The sequence below is a fragment of the Eublepharis macularius genome, chromosome 14, assembly GCF_028583425.1.
Source record: "Eublepharis macularius isolate TG4126 chromosome 14, MPM_Emac_v1.0, whole genome shotgun sequence".
NCBI classification, from domain to species: domain Eukaryota; kingdom Metazoa; phylum Chordata; class Lepidosauria; order Squamata; family Eublepharidae; genus Eublepharis; species Eublepharis macularius.
Genome location: NC_072803.1, coordinates 34,595,974 through 34,613,290, shown reverse-complemented (window position 1 = coordinate 34,613,290; position 17,317 = coordinate 34,595,974). Strand labels below are relative to the sequence as shown.

General features: G+C 44.2%; 1 protein-coding gene across 1 annotated transcript; it reads left to right on the top strand.

Moving 5' to 3' along the window:
• The first annotated feature begins 8,080 nt into the window (after positions 1-8,080).
• LOC129342250 (E3 ubiquitin-protein ligase MARCHF5-like) lies at positions 8,081-16,671 on the top strand. The gene is made up of 6 exons (XM_054997923.1): positions 8,081-8,342; positions 11,087-11,289; positions 13,631-13,761; positions 14,418-14,601; positions 15,447-15,616; positions 16,206-16,671. Exons 1-6 carry the CDS (start codon positions 8,305-8,307, stop codon positions 16,374-16,376), a joined length of 897 nt encoding a protein of 298 aa, XP_054853898.1. The 5' UTR covers positions 8,081-8,304; the 3' UTR covers positions 16,377-16,671.
• Positions 16,672-17,317: the final 646 nt, after the last annotated feature.

Genomic DNA, 17,317 nt, shown 5'->3' with positions numbered 1-17,317 from the left:
ACAGACCGTGGGCCCGGGGGGGTTAGGGCCACAGCAGTGACAAAGGAAGGGGCTTTAACTCTCCCCCCCCCCCAAAGCCTGTTTTCCTAAGCCACGATGTGCCTCCCAGGCTGATTTTTAAGGGGAATGGATAAATAAAAGCAGCCCAAGGAAAGTGGCATTTTCAGTCAGGGAGTGGCTGTTTTTAGTGGCTAACCTACATGGCAGGAGATCTGATAGATCCACCAGCCTAGCTAGGCTCCTTCCCCAGCTCCGACACTTCCCACCTATCTTCCATGCACCTCTTCCTCTTGACAGGGCCATCCTAAACATGGATTGGATGGACTTAGAAGGGTGTAACTCTGCTTAAACTGGGACTCAGTAGGCTTGCCAACCTCCAGATGGGGCCTGGAGATCTCCTCAAATTACAACTGATCTCCAGATAATGGAGATTAGTTGCCCTGAAGGAAATGGCTGATTTGGAAGGTGCATTCTATGGCCGTTGGGACACCTCCCCTTCACAAACTCTATCCTTCCCAGACTCTAGCTACAAATCTCCAGGAATTTCCCAACCTGAAGTTGGCAACCCTATGGCACTGGAGGTTTAAGAACTCTAGGAGGCATAACCTTTGATCTCCTAGGGTAATTTGATACTGTATGGAGCTGTACTTGATATACTGTATGGAAATGTGCTTGACACTGATTGTATCAGTGAGAAAGTCAGACTATAAATGACATAAATAAATGGCATAAATGACATAAATAAGTAATTTGGGGATTTTTTTATTTATGTATCACCACCAGTTCCTATGATGTTTTTAAAATTCACATTCTACCACTGAGGAATCCCTTCGGGGCAGCTTTCATGTTTTTTAAAAAAGTTAAAATGAAAAAATGTAAACATAATTTAAAAAGCCAACAAAACAAAATTATAGCACATAAGAACTCCCATGTGGGTAGCTATGTTAGTTTGTCACAGCAGCCTAAAAAAGGAATCCAGTAGCACTTTAAAGACCATCAAAATTTATTCCAGCATGAGTTTTTTTGAGTCAGAGGATACATCATCAGAAAACATGAGATGTGCATCCATAGCAGTGATTTATGCAAATGTTAAGTATTAATTACTGCTATTTATGTATCCTCTAATAATGCATCTGACAAAGTGAGATCTGGCTCAAGAAACCTTTTGCTAGAATAAATTCCTGTTTTATTTAGCAGATTAAAAATAATCTACCAAACCACCACAGCAAAAAGTCAACATTAAAACAGATAAAAAGACAAAATGAACATCAAACTAAGGCACTGTATCACCAACCTAGCTGAAACACCTGTTGAAAAAAGTCTTTATCCTCTAAATGGGGTCAAACGTTCACTGTGGGAAAAGGAATTGAATCCTGCCACAAAACGGCCTTGCCACACAAAGACCTCCTACTGAATCTCTGTAGCAGGCTCCCTCCAATGACCTAATTGTAGAAACAGGTGGATATTGGAGGTGGTATGGGTGCCAACTCTGGCTTGGAACTTCTGCGGCAATTACATCGTTGCCCCAAATTTTACCCAGCAACCATGTGAGGTATGTTACACTGAGAGGTGGCGACTGCCACAATGTCACCCAGTGAACCATATGGCTGAACAAGGATTTGAACTCAGTTGTCCCAGGTCCAATTCAGCACCATCCACTATGTTACACGGGCTCTCGAGAGTGATTTCAGCATATGTTTAGTTTGCAATTTATCCTGACTTTTTAACTTTGCAGTCTGACTGTACATACCTTGTTTGGCCCCAGCCAAATAAAGTATGTATAGGAATGAAAAGGAAGCACAAAAATTACTTTTGTTTGATTACCAGGAGTGTACATTGAGAGAAGCCCAAAAATGTTTTCTCTCTTGTGGACTTTGGAAGATGGAAGACAGAGGTTTGGCTATAGTTTTCTGAAAAGCATGTGGTCCTTGCAACCAGTCTGCAGTTCCCTCTACACAGGCATTTGAATTTAAGCCATAATGATAATAATTTTGAGTTATTAAGATCATTTTAAGATTCAACAGGAGTCTAGAGGCACTTTCAAACATAAATTTAGATTAGACCTCACTTCTTCAGATGCTATGAGTAGTTGAGATGCTGCAAATAGACTCATAGAAGCGGGCTGTAATGCTCAAAATTTCATGCTGGAATAAAACGTGTTTGTCTTTAAGGTTCACAAGACTACTCTTTAAAAAAAATCCTGGAACCTCCTGCCATAGAACTTGCAGCATACCATCTGGTTAGACTTTGACCATAGCCATATAACCAGGAAATTGCTGTAGAACTGGTATTCTTATTAGGGAACAGAGATATCAGATCATTGAGAGAACAAGTACTGGAACAAACGAAGAAAGGAGGTAAAGATTCTCCTGGGAGGTGATGCATAATCAGAAAACATGGATGTAATCTCGTCAGTGGAAAGACACCCTTATAAATGCTTTGAATTCTGTGTGCTTATACTGTTGTACTTCTACTTATCATTGTTCTATAAAGTCAAATTAAAGAATAAACTGAAAGGTTTTATCAGCTTTCCCTGGCAGCTCAAACAGGTTGTTATCCGTCCGCTACTTAAAAAACCATCCCTAGACAAAAATGATGTGGCCAATTATCGCCCAGTCTCTAATCTGCCCTTTCTGGGCAAAGTGATTGAGAGAACAGTAGCTGACCAACTCCAGACCTTCTTGGATAACTAGCGCTCTGGACCCTTTCCAGTCAGGATTCAGACCAGAGCATGGGACAGAGAGAGCACTAGTAGCATTAGTGGATGATCTCCGTCTGAATATAGACATAGGCCATGCCTCTTTATTGCTTCTCCTGGATCTCTCTGCAGCCTTTGACACAGTAGACCATGCCATCCTGTTGAGGCTTTTAGAAACAGAAGTGGGCATCAAAGGATGTGCCCTGGACTGGTTTAAATAGTTTCTCATGGAACAAAGGGTTGCCGTTGGAGATCAGCAATCTCCAGAATGGGAACTTTCTTATGGAGTTCCGCAGGGCACAATCTTATCTCCCATGTTATTCAACCTCTACATAAATCCTTTAGGAGAACTTATTCGCTATCCATGTCCCCACAGGATGCAGTAGAAATATTATTATTATTTATTATTATTTATTTTATCATATTTATATTCCGCCCTCCCCGCAAGCAGGCTCAGGGCGGATAACAACATTAAAACATTTAAAACATTTCATTAAACATTAAACATAAAACATTAAAAACATTGTATAAAGATATTAAAAATAGCAGCACTCTTTTCTTGGTGGCGGCAATATCGTTGATTACAGAAAGTGCAACAGTGCAATTGAACATGGCAGCAGCTTCAGAACAGTGGTTGGGCAGCTCTCATAGGGAGGGGAGTAGATGTTATATCCTCCAGCCAGTGGAGGCCCAGTCTCAGCCATAAGCCTGGCGGAACAACTCGGTCTTACAGGCCCGGCGGATAGTAGATCCTGCCAGGCCCTGGTCTCGGTAGACAGAGTGTTCCACCAGGTAGGAGCCAGGACTGAGAAAGCTCTGGCTCTAGTCAAGGCCAGGCGGGCCTCCTTGGAGCCAGGGACTGATAGCTATTTCTTTTCTCCTGACTGGAGTCCTCTGGGCAATATATGGGGAGAGACGGTCCCTCAGGTACGCTGGCCCCAGTCCGCACAGGGCCTTATAGGTCAATACCCAAACCTTGAACCTGATCCGATACTCCACTGGCAACCAATGCAGCTTGCGCAATACTGGTGTAATATGCACCCTATTCGGTGCTTTCATAATGATGCGCGCCGCTGCATTTTGCACCAGCTGTAATCTTCGGGTCAGGCACAAGGGTAGGCCCGCATAGAGCGAGTTACAGTAATCCAACCTAGAGATGACCATTGCTTGGATCACTGTAGTTAAGTCACAGGTAGACAGGTAAGGGAAAAGTTGTCTGGTCTGCCGCAGGTGGAAAAAAGAAGACCTGACAACCGCTGTGACCTGTGCCTCCATTTTCAGGGAGGCATCTAGGATCACCCCCAGGCTCTTAACCTTTGGAATAGGCACAAGCTGTGCCCCATTGAGGGTTGGGAGCTGGAGTCCTGAATCTAGTCCCCCATGGCTCAAGTATAGGGCCTCCGTCTTTGTTGGGTTCAGTTTCAGTCGACTCTGTTTCAACCAATCAGTCACAGCTGCAAATGCATGTTCCAGGACATCTGGGGCTGAGCCGGGCTGGCTGTCCATCATCAGATACAGCTGGGTGTCATCTGCATATTGATGGCACCCAAGCCCTAAACTTCACACCTTAGGAGACGCGTTAAAGAACAGGCAGCAGCCAGACTCCAGGTTGACTAATTAGCAATCTTGATTGTGAATAAGAATAATGGATGGGATATAAATCACGCTCCTGATGAAGTGGGCACGAAATCTGTGATTTGCAGCCGGCCCCAGATTGAGCGTGGAGGAAAAAGGTCTTAGCTTCTTATATATCCCTGTTGGAAGAATATGGAATAAAGGACAGCAAGAACATCGTCATTAGGAGGGGTTTACCTCTGTAGTCTGTGCATACTTCTGGACACTTTCTGTCTATGCTGCTATAACTACTACTGTAGAGTTTATCTGAATGTTTACAACTACTACTGTAGAGTTTATCTGAATGTTTATGCTACTGTACATGAATGTAATTTGAATGAATTTGATACTTTTCATGTTAAGAGTTTGCACTGTATATTGCACTGGCACTTTAAGAACTTTCAAAGTTTATTAACTGATTGATGTTTTGTTTGGTTTCCGTGGGGGTTTCCCCTCTGTGCTGCTCAGCAAAACTTCACACCAGCTGGGCAAGGGGGCGCATATAGATGTTAAACAGTAATGGGGAGAGTATTGCCCCCCTGTGGGACCCCACACACCAATGGGTGACGGGGTGACAATTTCTCTCCAAGCACCACCCTCTGTCCCCGACTGTGGAGAAAACAGACAAGCCACTGTAAGGCAGTCCCTTGTATCCCCACATCGGCAAGGCAGTGAGTCAGAAGATCGTAATCGACTGTGTCAAACGCTGCTGACAAATCCAATAATATCAGCAGCGCTGAACCACCTCGGTCCAGATGTCTGCGAAGGTCGTCCGTGAGGCCAGCAGCGTCTCCGTCCCATGTCCTGGCCGGAACCCGGACTGAAAGGGATCTAGGGCCGAAATATCATTCAGAAACCCCCGTATCTGTCCCACCGCCGCCTGCTCAATCACCTTTCCCAGAAAGCTTAGCTCACTGCCTGACAGCTGTGGTGAAATGGTTGAAAAACAACAAATTGAAATTGAACCCACACAAAACTGAAGTGATGCTTGTTGGAAGGCAGAGATCTTGAAGGACATTGTACTCCCCACGTTCGATGGAGTTTGTCTGACCCTTACAGACTCAGTTAAGAGCCTAGGAGTTATACTGAATCCAGCGCTACTACTAGAAAAACAAGTTAAGGCAACGGCAAAAAATGCTTTCCACAACCGTACTCTAGCCTGGAAGATGGCTTCTTATCTCGAGGCCAACCGGGCCACCTGGATACATGCTATGGTAACATCAAGGCTTGACTATTGTAATGCACTATACATAGGTCTTCCATCTAAGTTAACCAGGAGGCTCCAATTAGTCCAAAATGCTGCAGCTTGACTGTTACCAGAAGCATGAACATCACTCCCATCTTACAGTTACTCCACTGGCTAACTATCAGTTACCATGCTCAGTTCAAGGTATTGATTATTACATACAAAGCTCTTCACAGCTTTGGTCCAGCATACCTATGGGACCACCCTCCCTCCCTATGTTCCTCCATGGCTGCTTTACAACAGGGTCTCCTGCAGGTGCCATCCTGCACATGGGCGAAATCAACAGCAGCCTGTATATGGGCTTTCTCTGTGGTGTCCCCTACCCTGTGGAACAATCTGCCTGAGGAGGTCTGGAGAGCGCCCACTCTCCTGCTTCCACAAACAATGCAAAACCGAATTATTCAAAAAGGCTTTTTACTCAGATGGGAGGGCTGTATTGTAGGGATGGAGTCTCAGATGCTTCACTAATGACTTAGGGGCCGTAGACTTCACCACTATGTTGCCTTACATATTATCTGTTGCTTTAAAACTGTACTCCTATGTACTACTTGTGCTTTATGTTGTCTAATGTCAGTACTAGAATCGATTATGTTCAGTTTCACAGTATTTCTTCTACTCTGTATTGGATTCTTGCTAATGCTATGTCTTTTTAAACTTGTATCTATTTACCCTATGGCATTATTTATGGAAATGTCTTTGATACTGTATGGAAATGTTCTTGATACTGATTGTACTAATCTCATACTGTATAATCCGCTTTGAGTCTCAGTGAGAAAGGTGGTCTATAAATGACATACATACATACATAAACAGTTATTCAGGACAGTGCTATTGATACCAATAGTTAACAATACTTATTGGAGACTTGACGGTTGTAGAGAATGCAAAGATCATTTAAAAGCATTTGGCCATGTAATGACTGCTATTCCTTAGCAAATACAAAATACTGTTACACAACCAAATAGAGCTAATACAGGGCAGCAGATCCACTGCCCCCATGAGAAAGATAGACCTGAGACTGTTCAGCTATTTCAGCCAACTGACAAGTAGCTCTGCCCAACTGTTCTTTCATTCATTCATATGAAGCTGCCTTGTATTGGAACCAGAGCACTGGTCAATCAAGGTCAGGACTGTCAGTATTCTGAATGATAACAGCTCTCTGGAATCCTAGGTGGAAGTCTTTTATATCACTTATGTTACAACCCAGTCCTTTCACCTGGAGATGCAGACCTTCTGCAAGCAAATCAAATACTCTGCCACCGAGCTGCAGCCACACACAAACACCCTGCCACTACCTTCGCCATCTCCAGACTCCAAGAAGTTATTGGACAGAGCCAATAACCATCTCCTGATGACTAGAAACAGTCCCAGTCATTAACAGTGCAATCCTAAACAGAGTTATATCCCAACAGGCGTAGAGAGGTGTAACTTTGTTGATTGCACTGTATTTTATTTTACTTCATTTCTACCCAACCTTTCTCCCCCTTGGGTACCCAAAGTGACTTGCATCATTCTTCATTTTTTTCTTCACAACAAACCTATGTGGTAGGTTAGGCTGAGAGTATGTGATTGGCCCAAGTCATCTAACAAGCCACCATGGCAGAATGGGGAATCGAACCGGAGTCTCCCATATCTTAGTCCACCATTCTAGCCACTACACTGCACTGGATCTCTAGAAGAAACAATTCACATTATTTTGGCAAATGGGTGCATTGCAGGCATGTTACTTTAGCCCAAACTCATAGTAATATCTTCCCAGAGACAAATCTAGATAATTATTCTATTTCTTTTTTCTCTGTTAAGAGCACCCTAACACTATAACTCAAATACATCAATTTAGAAAACACCATTTCCCCCCCAGCAGATTAAAATTCTGAGAAACATGGACCACAATTATATTAGAACTGCCCATTTTTTACAACTATAATCCTGTCCCAGTTTTTGAGAACAGTGATTTTTCCCCCCTGTGGGGATACAACCTATTATTACAGATAAAAACCAAAAAGGGGAGGGAGGAGAAAAAATCCTAAACCAGTCACTGAAACAAACATACCAACTTCTCTATACACAAAACTCAAGCTTATTAATAGTGTGACCGGAGACAACGAATGCCCCTCTTAAAATATCGACTGTAAGAGCTTTAGACGGCCTTACATGTCCATGATTCAAGAAAGAAAGAAAGCAATCACTCTCCAGTCGATGGGATATAATCAGGAAATTCCTATGTGGTGATTAGTAAGAAAAGAGGATCCCTGACTCAATAAGCAGGGAAACCCTGGAAAAGGAAAGTAAGGCAGCAATGATAATAAAAGCAGGCAGAACTCCAGCAGGTGAAGCTTGTCCTTGCATGAACTTTTCTCCTTTTTTCGTTTGCAGCTGTTAAAGGCGCAAGAGAAAGACAAGAGGCCAACCCTGAGTAGCTCCTACGCTACAGGATGGCTGTTTGTCGTACTGCGTAAGCACCGCCCCAAAAGGCGCGTCTTTAAGAGGATCCGGAAGCAGAGAGGAAGCGAGACGGTGTATTGTGCAAGTCAAGGGACCTTCCTGTAGCAAGTGTGTCGGCCTGGGCAATCCGGCAGTGGGTTATAAGGAGGCGTTCGCACGTTGCCATGGAGCCGGCAGGGCGTCCTGCTGCGGCTGCCCTTTGCTAATCGGGGTCTTTGGGTCTAGCTTCAAGGTCGAGTCTCGTGTAAAAGGGATCCGATCCGTAGTGGCAGCGGTGGTAGCAGCAACAGTAGCAGCTCCGATGGCAGAGGCAGCCGCAGCCGGAGAAGCATGGGAGAGGTACGAGAAACTTAGCAGGGTGTCTGGAGCGGCACATCCAGGTTACTGGGGTATACATGCGAACGTGGTTTCTTCTCCCTTCTGTGCAGTATTAGCGCAGCCTAGCTGTATTCCCAAGGGGCTGAAGCCTCCAGGCCGGCCAGGTTTATGCCTTTGCGACGTGTTTGAATGTTAAACAAGTTCAATAAAGCCGAATTTTGAGAAGAGGGGCAGAGACGTGAGTGTGGTATGTGTGTCATGTGTTGGGTGTCTTGGGAATAGGTGCCCATTAGCATCTTCTTTCAGTTTTCATTTTTAATAAGTTGCCCGTCTGCATTCCATTTTTGTCTTGAACGAATTTTCTGAGGGGAGTGCAAGGGTTGTCCTCGCTTATGGAAGAGTCAGACTTTGAGGAAATCCTCATTTATATCTCCGCCTTGCTTGTGACAAAGCTTTCCAGAGTGAGCTTGTGTCCAGGAAGTCCCCATTTGAATCTTTCTTCTGCTCCAAACTCACTAGGTGACTTCAGACAAGCCTCTCTGAATTTGTATTGCCCACGCGCACCGTCTGCAGCATGAGGCAAAATAATGACCTACCTTACAGGACTGTGGGGAAGATTGTGGAGGTCATGTATGTGAGGCATTTGAGTACTTGAGAAATTATGTGTGGCATAACTTGGGTTTATCCTTGTTACACCTGTGCCTCAGGCATATTTCTGTGTTTGCGGCCTGTTCTGGAACTCAGGCTTAGTAGCCAAGGTTTCACAATGATTAATTACACAGCTTTTATGAAATACTTTTTGTGCGCTCAAAGTACTTAATGTCTGTTATCTCACTAATCTTTATAATAACCCTATAATGTAGGTCAGTACCTATATCTGGATAGCCCAGATGAGCCTGATCTTGTCAGATCTCAGAAGCTAAGCAGGGTTGGCTTTGGTTAGTAATTGGATGGGAAACCGCCAATGAAGACCGTAGAGGCAAGCAATGGCAAACCACCTGTTAGTCTCTTGCCATGAAAACACCTCCAGGGGTCACCATAAGTCAGCTATGACTTGAGGGCATTATCCACCACCACCAATGTAGGTCAGTATGATTATCCTTATATTGCAGATGGGAGGAGGGGCAGCTGAAAGACAGTTGCTTGCCTGGCACTTCCTCATGAGTTTATGTCTAAGGTGAGATTTGAACTGAGCATCTCCATCCTTACTATACTTGTTTATAAACACTGTTGGGGCTGATGCTTTACACAGGCCAGAGGAATTCGCTGGATTGTGATGTAGTAGGATTTATCTAAAATTAAATAAGGCCCTGAAATTAAATACGGGCTCTATGAATGCTGAGTTGGTTGCCACACCTCAGGGACAGCAGCATCTGTTTTAATTCTAGCTGCCTGTTGGCATCTGACCACACTGATCTTTGGCCAGGGTGGGGTTTCCAGGCAAAAGGTTATCTTTCTCCCTCCCCACTTGTACAAACTTGCTATGTCTGATCAGTATGCTTCAGATGTAAGGAGAAACACAACATGGAAGTCATCAGTGGAATTTGTGGTCACTTGATAGAATAATAACTAAACATAGAAGTGGATTTAGAAAATAAAAATCTTCAGAAATGCTTAGGGTGTCCCTAAATGCCAGATTTCCCCAATCTGTGAATGAACGGCAGGATAGATATTGTCACTGTCCTGAACTGCTGCATCCCTCTTCCAGCCTGAAATATCCACAGCTTTCCACTGTGGCAGACTAGAAATTAGGTCCCGGGTCAGCTGTTGGAGAGGAGTGCCCCCAGGCCAAATGCAGCCTCTTAGTTAGCTACACAGGGGCTAGAGTTAGTGACTCTAAGGGAGAGTTGTAAAGTGAGAGGTAAAAGAATTGCCAGCAGGCCATTTCAGAGGATAGGGGTCCCTAACTCCAGTCTCAAAATGCTCCTACAAGGAAACCTGATTGGTGTTTAGGGAAACCGTTCTTGAAATGCAGGGGCGGGTCCAATGGCAGTGAGAGAAGTAGTTGCTATGGAAGATACAAGCTCTTTTCTCAGTGGATTTAACAAAAACGTTGTTGCTCATCTTGAGCTGAGAAACATGTTTATGAGTATTTGCTGCTCCCATATTATGCGAAATATGTGAGTAGACGGTTGGATGCAGGAGTCCTTTTGGAAGCAAAGGCTGCATGCCTACTCTCTCTTTAGACATAGAGGTTCTATCAACAGGGAAATTATACGTTTCCTCTCCAGTTGTCATGATGGAAGTGGCTATGCATGGGGATGTTAGAGAATTTCCTCGTTTTTTGAAGTCATTTATTTATACCCAGATGAGCAGATAATTTTATTTATTTTTGACACTTTATTTATGATACTCTATTCCACTCACCTTTGGGGAAGCTTACATGGGGCTCCTATCCAAGTGCTGTCTGAGCTGAAATCTGTTTATTTTTACCCTTGTAAAAAGCACCATATATCTGAGGAAATTCCCAATTTGTTGCAGGGGGCTTCTTGCCTCCCTGGGTTTGTTAAGCAGGAGATATTCTCCCTCTTACAGTGACCTACCTGTCTCCCTGCCTCAGACAAAAGTGACTCCCAACAGCCTATCTCATCTTTTCATTTATTTTGTCATTATTCAACTACACTGAGAGAAAGTTTAAACCATTTTTCCCTCCTTTGCTTGGGAAGGCTTCTTGCTGATAAATCTTAGCAATACCTTAAGGCAGAAGAATAGGCAGAGTCCTTGTGGTGGTTATGTTCATCCTCTCTCTGGTCTCCCCTTCCCAGGCACTGCTGGGTCTGCTTTGCCACTGAGCGCGATGACCAGTCAGCCGAGTGGGTCTGCCCCTGCCGTTGCAAAGGCTCCACCAAATGGATCCACCAGGCCTGCCTCCAACGCTGGCTGGATGAGAAGCAGAAAGGCAACAGCACAGGCAGAGTGAGCTGCCCACAGTGTGGCACAGAATATCACATTGTCTTCCCCAAACTGGGTGAGTATACAGTTGACTTAGGTTGTCCATTTTGGGTGGGTGGAGGAAACATGAGCAGAACATCTCTTAGAATACGGGGTATTTCCTTGTAGGCTGTGCAGACTGACTCCCCTGATTGCTGATGGCACAATGGAAGCAGTGAACAGCCGCTCAAAGCCAAATGGGTTGTTTTTAGGTGCTCCGTATTCAGGTACTTGCCCATCCCCATTGTAAAAGTGTCTTTTCAAAATTGCTTACATACATCGCCAGTTATGGCTTTTCCTGGTTTCCATCTTCTCTTCTGAAATATGCACACAAACCTTTCCTAAAAGGCCAGCCATGCCTGATGCTAGAATGCAGCCCCCCCCCCCCCATCTAGTGGAGCATTCCTCTTCTGGATTGTAGTGTCACGTTAGAAAAACACTGATTTTTACACAAAACTACCTTGGAGCTCCACAGTAGTGGGGTAGTGTGATTCAGCAATAATAACTACCTGGCAGGATCAGACCAAAAATCTACCTTGATCAGTAGCGTTAAGAATGGCCAGACAAAGAAGCTCAAGAGAAAGTCATAAACCAGATTGGATGATGATGCTTATTCTCAGTCTTCTCTGATTGGCAGCACTCTCTGTTCCCAAAACCTGTTACCTGAGATTCTTTAACTGGAGTGGAACCTAAGGTCTGCATGCAAAGCAAGCGCTCTGCCCCTAGCCCACAGCCCTCTGCATTTCGAAATTTCATTTTTTTGTTATGGGTTTAGTTCCACAGATTTTACTCTTTTGAGACCACAGGTCAATATTGCAATGTAAATTTAAAATAAATATGTAAAAAAACCAAGGATAGTAAACACAAAGATGGATCATCAGCCTTTAAATCAGCAATGGATATTTAGGACTTCCGATAGCTAGAGATCTTGTTTTAATGGCCATGCTTCTTGGGGTAGAGCATAAATCAGTAATTGGAAATCAGTTCAGGATAAATTAAATTTCTTACAAACTGAAGGAACAATTTGTTCATTCAAACAATTAATTGGCAGTGGGGAGTCATGCTCCAAATGTTATATGGTACTGAAATGTGGCATAGTGAAGATTTAAAAGCTTTGGAGGTCATGCTTCATTTTGGGAGACATTCCTTGGAAAGCCTGTCTCTCTTGATTAGAAAACATGCCATCTGTTGGTTACATAGAGCCTGGGTCTCAACACCCCAAGCAGTTTCTCTTTCTCTTGTTAGCAGAAGATGTGATGATCTCCTTGAGCCATAGACACAAGTTTTGTGGTAGGAAGGTCTGAATGTAGACTGTTATGTATGCATCATGAGTCAGTGGGAATCAGCACAAACTATAACTAGTTGAATTATTAAAATTATTTTATTAAACCACTTCTTAAATGTTGTTGTCAATGTATTAACCTTAAAAAAAAAAGCTCCACATGTTTGTCTGTCTTTGTCAATCTTCTACTCTTTAGCAAGAATACCGGAATCTGAAGTTAGGACAAGGTTTTCTTCTTATTGGACAATCGATATAAGGCATGGTGGGGAAAGGCTCTTTTTATCTGCCCTTCAAACTGCTTAACAATTTGTGGGGAGTATTGGTCTGCTGAGCTGCGGCTAGCTAGCTGGCTGATATTCTTTGAGAAAATGTTAAACAGCTCAAATGCCACATTCTGTTAAGAGCATAGAGTGCGGCAGAGGACCACAACTGGTTATTTGCCCACTGTTGAGGTCTCTGAACTGGACACTGGTTGTTCCTGTTTCTGGCGCTAGAGACAGGAAGAGCTGGTGTCCTACTCAGAGCCCTAAGCATGAGAAGAGAGCTAGATATGGTCCTGAGGCCAAAAACTTATCTCTGCCCACATTGTTGGGGTGGGACTGTGGCTCTATGAAAGTCCCAGTTTCAGTCCATGGCATCCAGTTAAAAGGTAGCCAAACAAGGACCAAACGGTCTACAGAAACCTGATGGATAATAACAATAATGCAATTTTAATGAAAGTGCCAATGCAATAAGTGCAAAAAGTGTAAGGTATGTCTTCCAATGTATATACTCCAAACATACTAGGGACTATCCATCTACACGCAAGTAGCCCCAATGCATGGAATTGTATGGAATTGCATGGAATACCGTCCATACAATACTTTTTGCACTTATTTTTGCACTTATTGCATTGGCACTTTCATTAAAACTGCATTATTATTATTATCCATCAGGTTTCTGTAGACTTTTTGGTCCTTGTTTGGCTATATTTTGTTTGAAACCTGTCCCTACTTGTTTGTGATATCCAGTTAAAAGGGTCAGGAAGGTGATGTGGAAAACCTCAACTCAAGACCTTTAACATCTGGCACTGACATTTGTAATCTCCCCCTCATAGGACCCTTGGTATATTTCCTGCAGCAAGTCGACCGGGTTTTATCCAAAGTGAGCCCCTTTGCTGCTGCTGGCATTGTGGTGGGAACATTATACTGGTCAGCAGTTACCTATGGGGCAGTTACTGTGATGCAGGTAATGTGAGGGTTTATGGGTACGGTGTGTGTGTGCGCTTATGAGTGAAGGAACACCATCTGCCGGCAAGATCTTCTCTTGAATTCTTACAAAGGTTTAGAAGGGTCACTATTATCAAAAGATACCTTTTTCGATTGTGCAAGGTTAGTTTCCCAAAGCAAAACCAAATGATAGCAGTGCATTTTCAGGCTGCGGGTAACCTGGTGGCTCTTTACATCAATGGAGGAAGTTGAGACTGTTCATTAGATCTGTAGAAGAGATTGATAAAATACTGTCAAAGTAACTGCAGGTTCAAATTGCAGCTCAGCCATGGACTTGCTCTCTTGCCTTTAGTTCTTCATTTGTAAGACAGAGAATGATGAGGATTTGGCGTTTAAGCTGCTTGGCTCAGGGATCTGCCTTGTGTAGTTGTGTTACCCTGGAAAGTACCACACTCAATGGTGATGCCACATAATAATGCAATGGTGGAGGGAAGCTGTAAGAATAAGCAAGTTAGGGAGAATCTTGTTCCCTGTCCTGGAAATAGACTGTGCTTGAATCCTATATTGAGTGCCTTAAGGTTTGTGCTGTATAAATGCAACGTTCTCCTGATGGATGGAAGTGGAAGTTGTCCCTGTGTCCTGCCTGTTACTGATTGGTCTTCTCTCCTTTTATAGGTTGTTGGCCATAAAAAGGGCCTGGATGTGATGGAACGGGCAGACCCTCTTTTCTTGCTCATGGGGCTTCCCACCATCCCCGTCATGCTGGTCCTGGGCAAGATGATCCGTTGGGAAGACTACGTGCTGCGGATCTGGCGGAAGTACTCCAGCAAACTGCAGGTTCTGCAGACTTTGGTGCCAGGTGAGTGCATCTCCCTGCAAGCTGACTCATATCTGGGCATCCGCTTTGAATCAGTGGGTAGGAAAGGTTGAGAGGCAGTAATAAAGCTTGGCTGTAGATTTGGCCATAGTACAGTGGGAGGGCTCCAAGCACTGGAAAGCTTTGTTCAGCAACCTGTCAGGCTGCGAAGGCCTCACTTGGCATTGCCATGCAAGTGCTTTTTTAATGTGAGGTGGAATTCATAGTGGGCTGAATGTAGTGATTATTCTTTGCTTTTATGCACAGGCCCACCTATAGCAGACCAAAAGGAAGGAGAAAAAGAATTCGAACAGGGCTGAAAACTGGGCTGTCCTTGTGAGAACAACCACTTCTGCCTATTGAGAATTCCAAAGAACAAGCAGAGAAAGCTGGAGGGAATAATAGTTAGATAAACTAGGAAAGAGGAGTCCCTCACCTCCTTTCTACTCTTTCTGTTCTTTGTCTCTGCTGTTCTTTCCTTAGTGGCTAATTTTCCATGGGAGAGGGGAGGAGCAGGGGGAAATTAATCTCTTAGGAGAAAGAAGTGGAGATAGAAAATAAATAGGGAAAGATACAGGGGTGCTCATTTCAGTTTATGTGCCTGTGATCCCTTCTAGCTTCCTCTGCCTGTAAGATGGGGAATTCAGATTTCTGAAAAGACAGAGCAGAGTTGATCCATTGTGGTGAGGGCAACACGTAGCCTGGCTCTTAAAGTGCTCCAGATGCCAGGCTGTGTAATTAACGTGGGAGAGATTCAGTGTAGAAAAGCTGAAAAGGCAGGCATTAGATCAACTTGAGTGTGTGGGAGGCTTCTTAAGTGCCCTGTTTTTTTTCTCTTCCATCTTCAGGGGTCAGCCGTCCTGTTGTGCATATACCACTGGCTGAGTCCCGCTACCAGAATGACCACCTGTCCATCTCACGCACACTTTGTGGAGCTCTGGTCTTCCCTACCATTGCGAATCTAGTCGGCAGGGTCATGTTCCGCAAAGTGAACTCCAGCCTACAGCGTACCATTCTGGTAAGGAATGAGACTGGGGAAGGAGGAAGTATAATGATTTGGCTAGATTTCAAAGGAGTCATTAGCTGCCACTGTGCCCCAATATCCTTCACCTGTCTACCTGGCAGTCCATTTGCAAGGTCTTGGCTCAGGGGCAGAGCGCCTGGCTGGCAAATAGCAAGCCCTAAGTTCAACCCTCAGTGTCTCTAATGAAAAAGTTGCTGGGCAGGGACAACCCCCCTGCCACATCCCATGACAGGCTGCTGCCATTTGAAGTAGACAGTATTTGACAACTCGTATGATATACTTACCTCACTGCTTATGAATGAGGGTGGAGGGAAAGGAGGATAACTTGGGCTGTCAATTTCACTTTCTCTGACCTGCATGGCCCAGGCTAACACAGATTTCAGAAGCTAAGCAGGATTAGCCCTGATCAGTTCTTAGATGGGCTACCATCAAGGAAACCCAGGGTCACTATGTAGTAGCATGCAATGGCAAACCACCTCTGGACAGCTCTTTCCTTGAAAAAACTACAGGGTAACCATAAGTCAGCTGCAACCTGATGGCACTTTCTGCCACCAACTTCACTTCTGTCCTTTTTTTCTGGCAGGGTGGCATTGCATTTGTTGCCATCAAGGGAGCCCTCAAAGTCTACTTTCGCCAGCAGCAATATCTGATGCAAGCCAACCGGCGCATCCTGAACTATGTGGAGAAGGGGGATGTGGAGAAGGGATTGGCTCCGCTCAATGAAGACAGCGGCAGTGAAGCAGGGCTCAGCTAGGGTGGGAACCAAACCATCAGAGCTCCACTCCCAAACTGAAGCACTGACATGCAACGTGGGTTTGGCTAGCTGCATACAGAGCGGGAGGTTAGTTATAGGCTGGACTGGATGAAGGGTATTGGTGAGGGCTTGCCTGAGAGCAACTCTCTGATCTTTTTAACCTGGTGGCTTCTACGGAGTTGGGCAGAGCGACTCTGTTCTATCTAGTTTCCCCTCCATGTTCACTGTTAATCTTATGTGGATTTCTCCCCAGACTCTTTATAAGTTATGATTTAAATAAAACATAAGACTTAAGTTGTAAGCATCATGCTTACAACTTGGACTTAATGGTATTGCTTTACTCTGTTCCTTCAACAGTGCTGTTCATTGATCTGTACCTCCAAGAGCTCAGGGCAAATTACATTGAGGTTGCTTCATTTAATGAGGTAGAGTGGGGTTTGGGCAATAAGGTTCATGGCTGAGAAGGATTTGAACCCAGATCTCTACAGACCACTTTCTTTTACCCTCCTGGCTCTCATTGACAAACCAGAAGGGATTCAAAGAAGATGTTTGTTTTATTGATTTAGAGCACATATGCCCTGCTCTTCGTATACTAGCCCGCCTTTCCTCTAAGGAGTTCAGAAGTAATGTTTGATGGACAATCATCAAACCTACAAGGTAGGTTAGACTGACGGGGGAAAGCAGCTTTTCAAAATCAAATCATCAGCAAGCTTCAGAGCTTCGTGGGACCTGGAACCTGAGCATCTGCAATGCACCCTGGTACACCCTAGGATCTGCATCATACTGGAGATTCCTGGCTTCAATGCCCAATTATAAAGGATTGGACAAATTCATAGAATGGTGGTCTGGCACAGCTGTTAGCTATGAGAATGCAGTGAAACCTCCATAGACAGAGACAATAAGTAAAAGTTGTTGGAGACAAATTACAAGGAAAGTCCCTT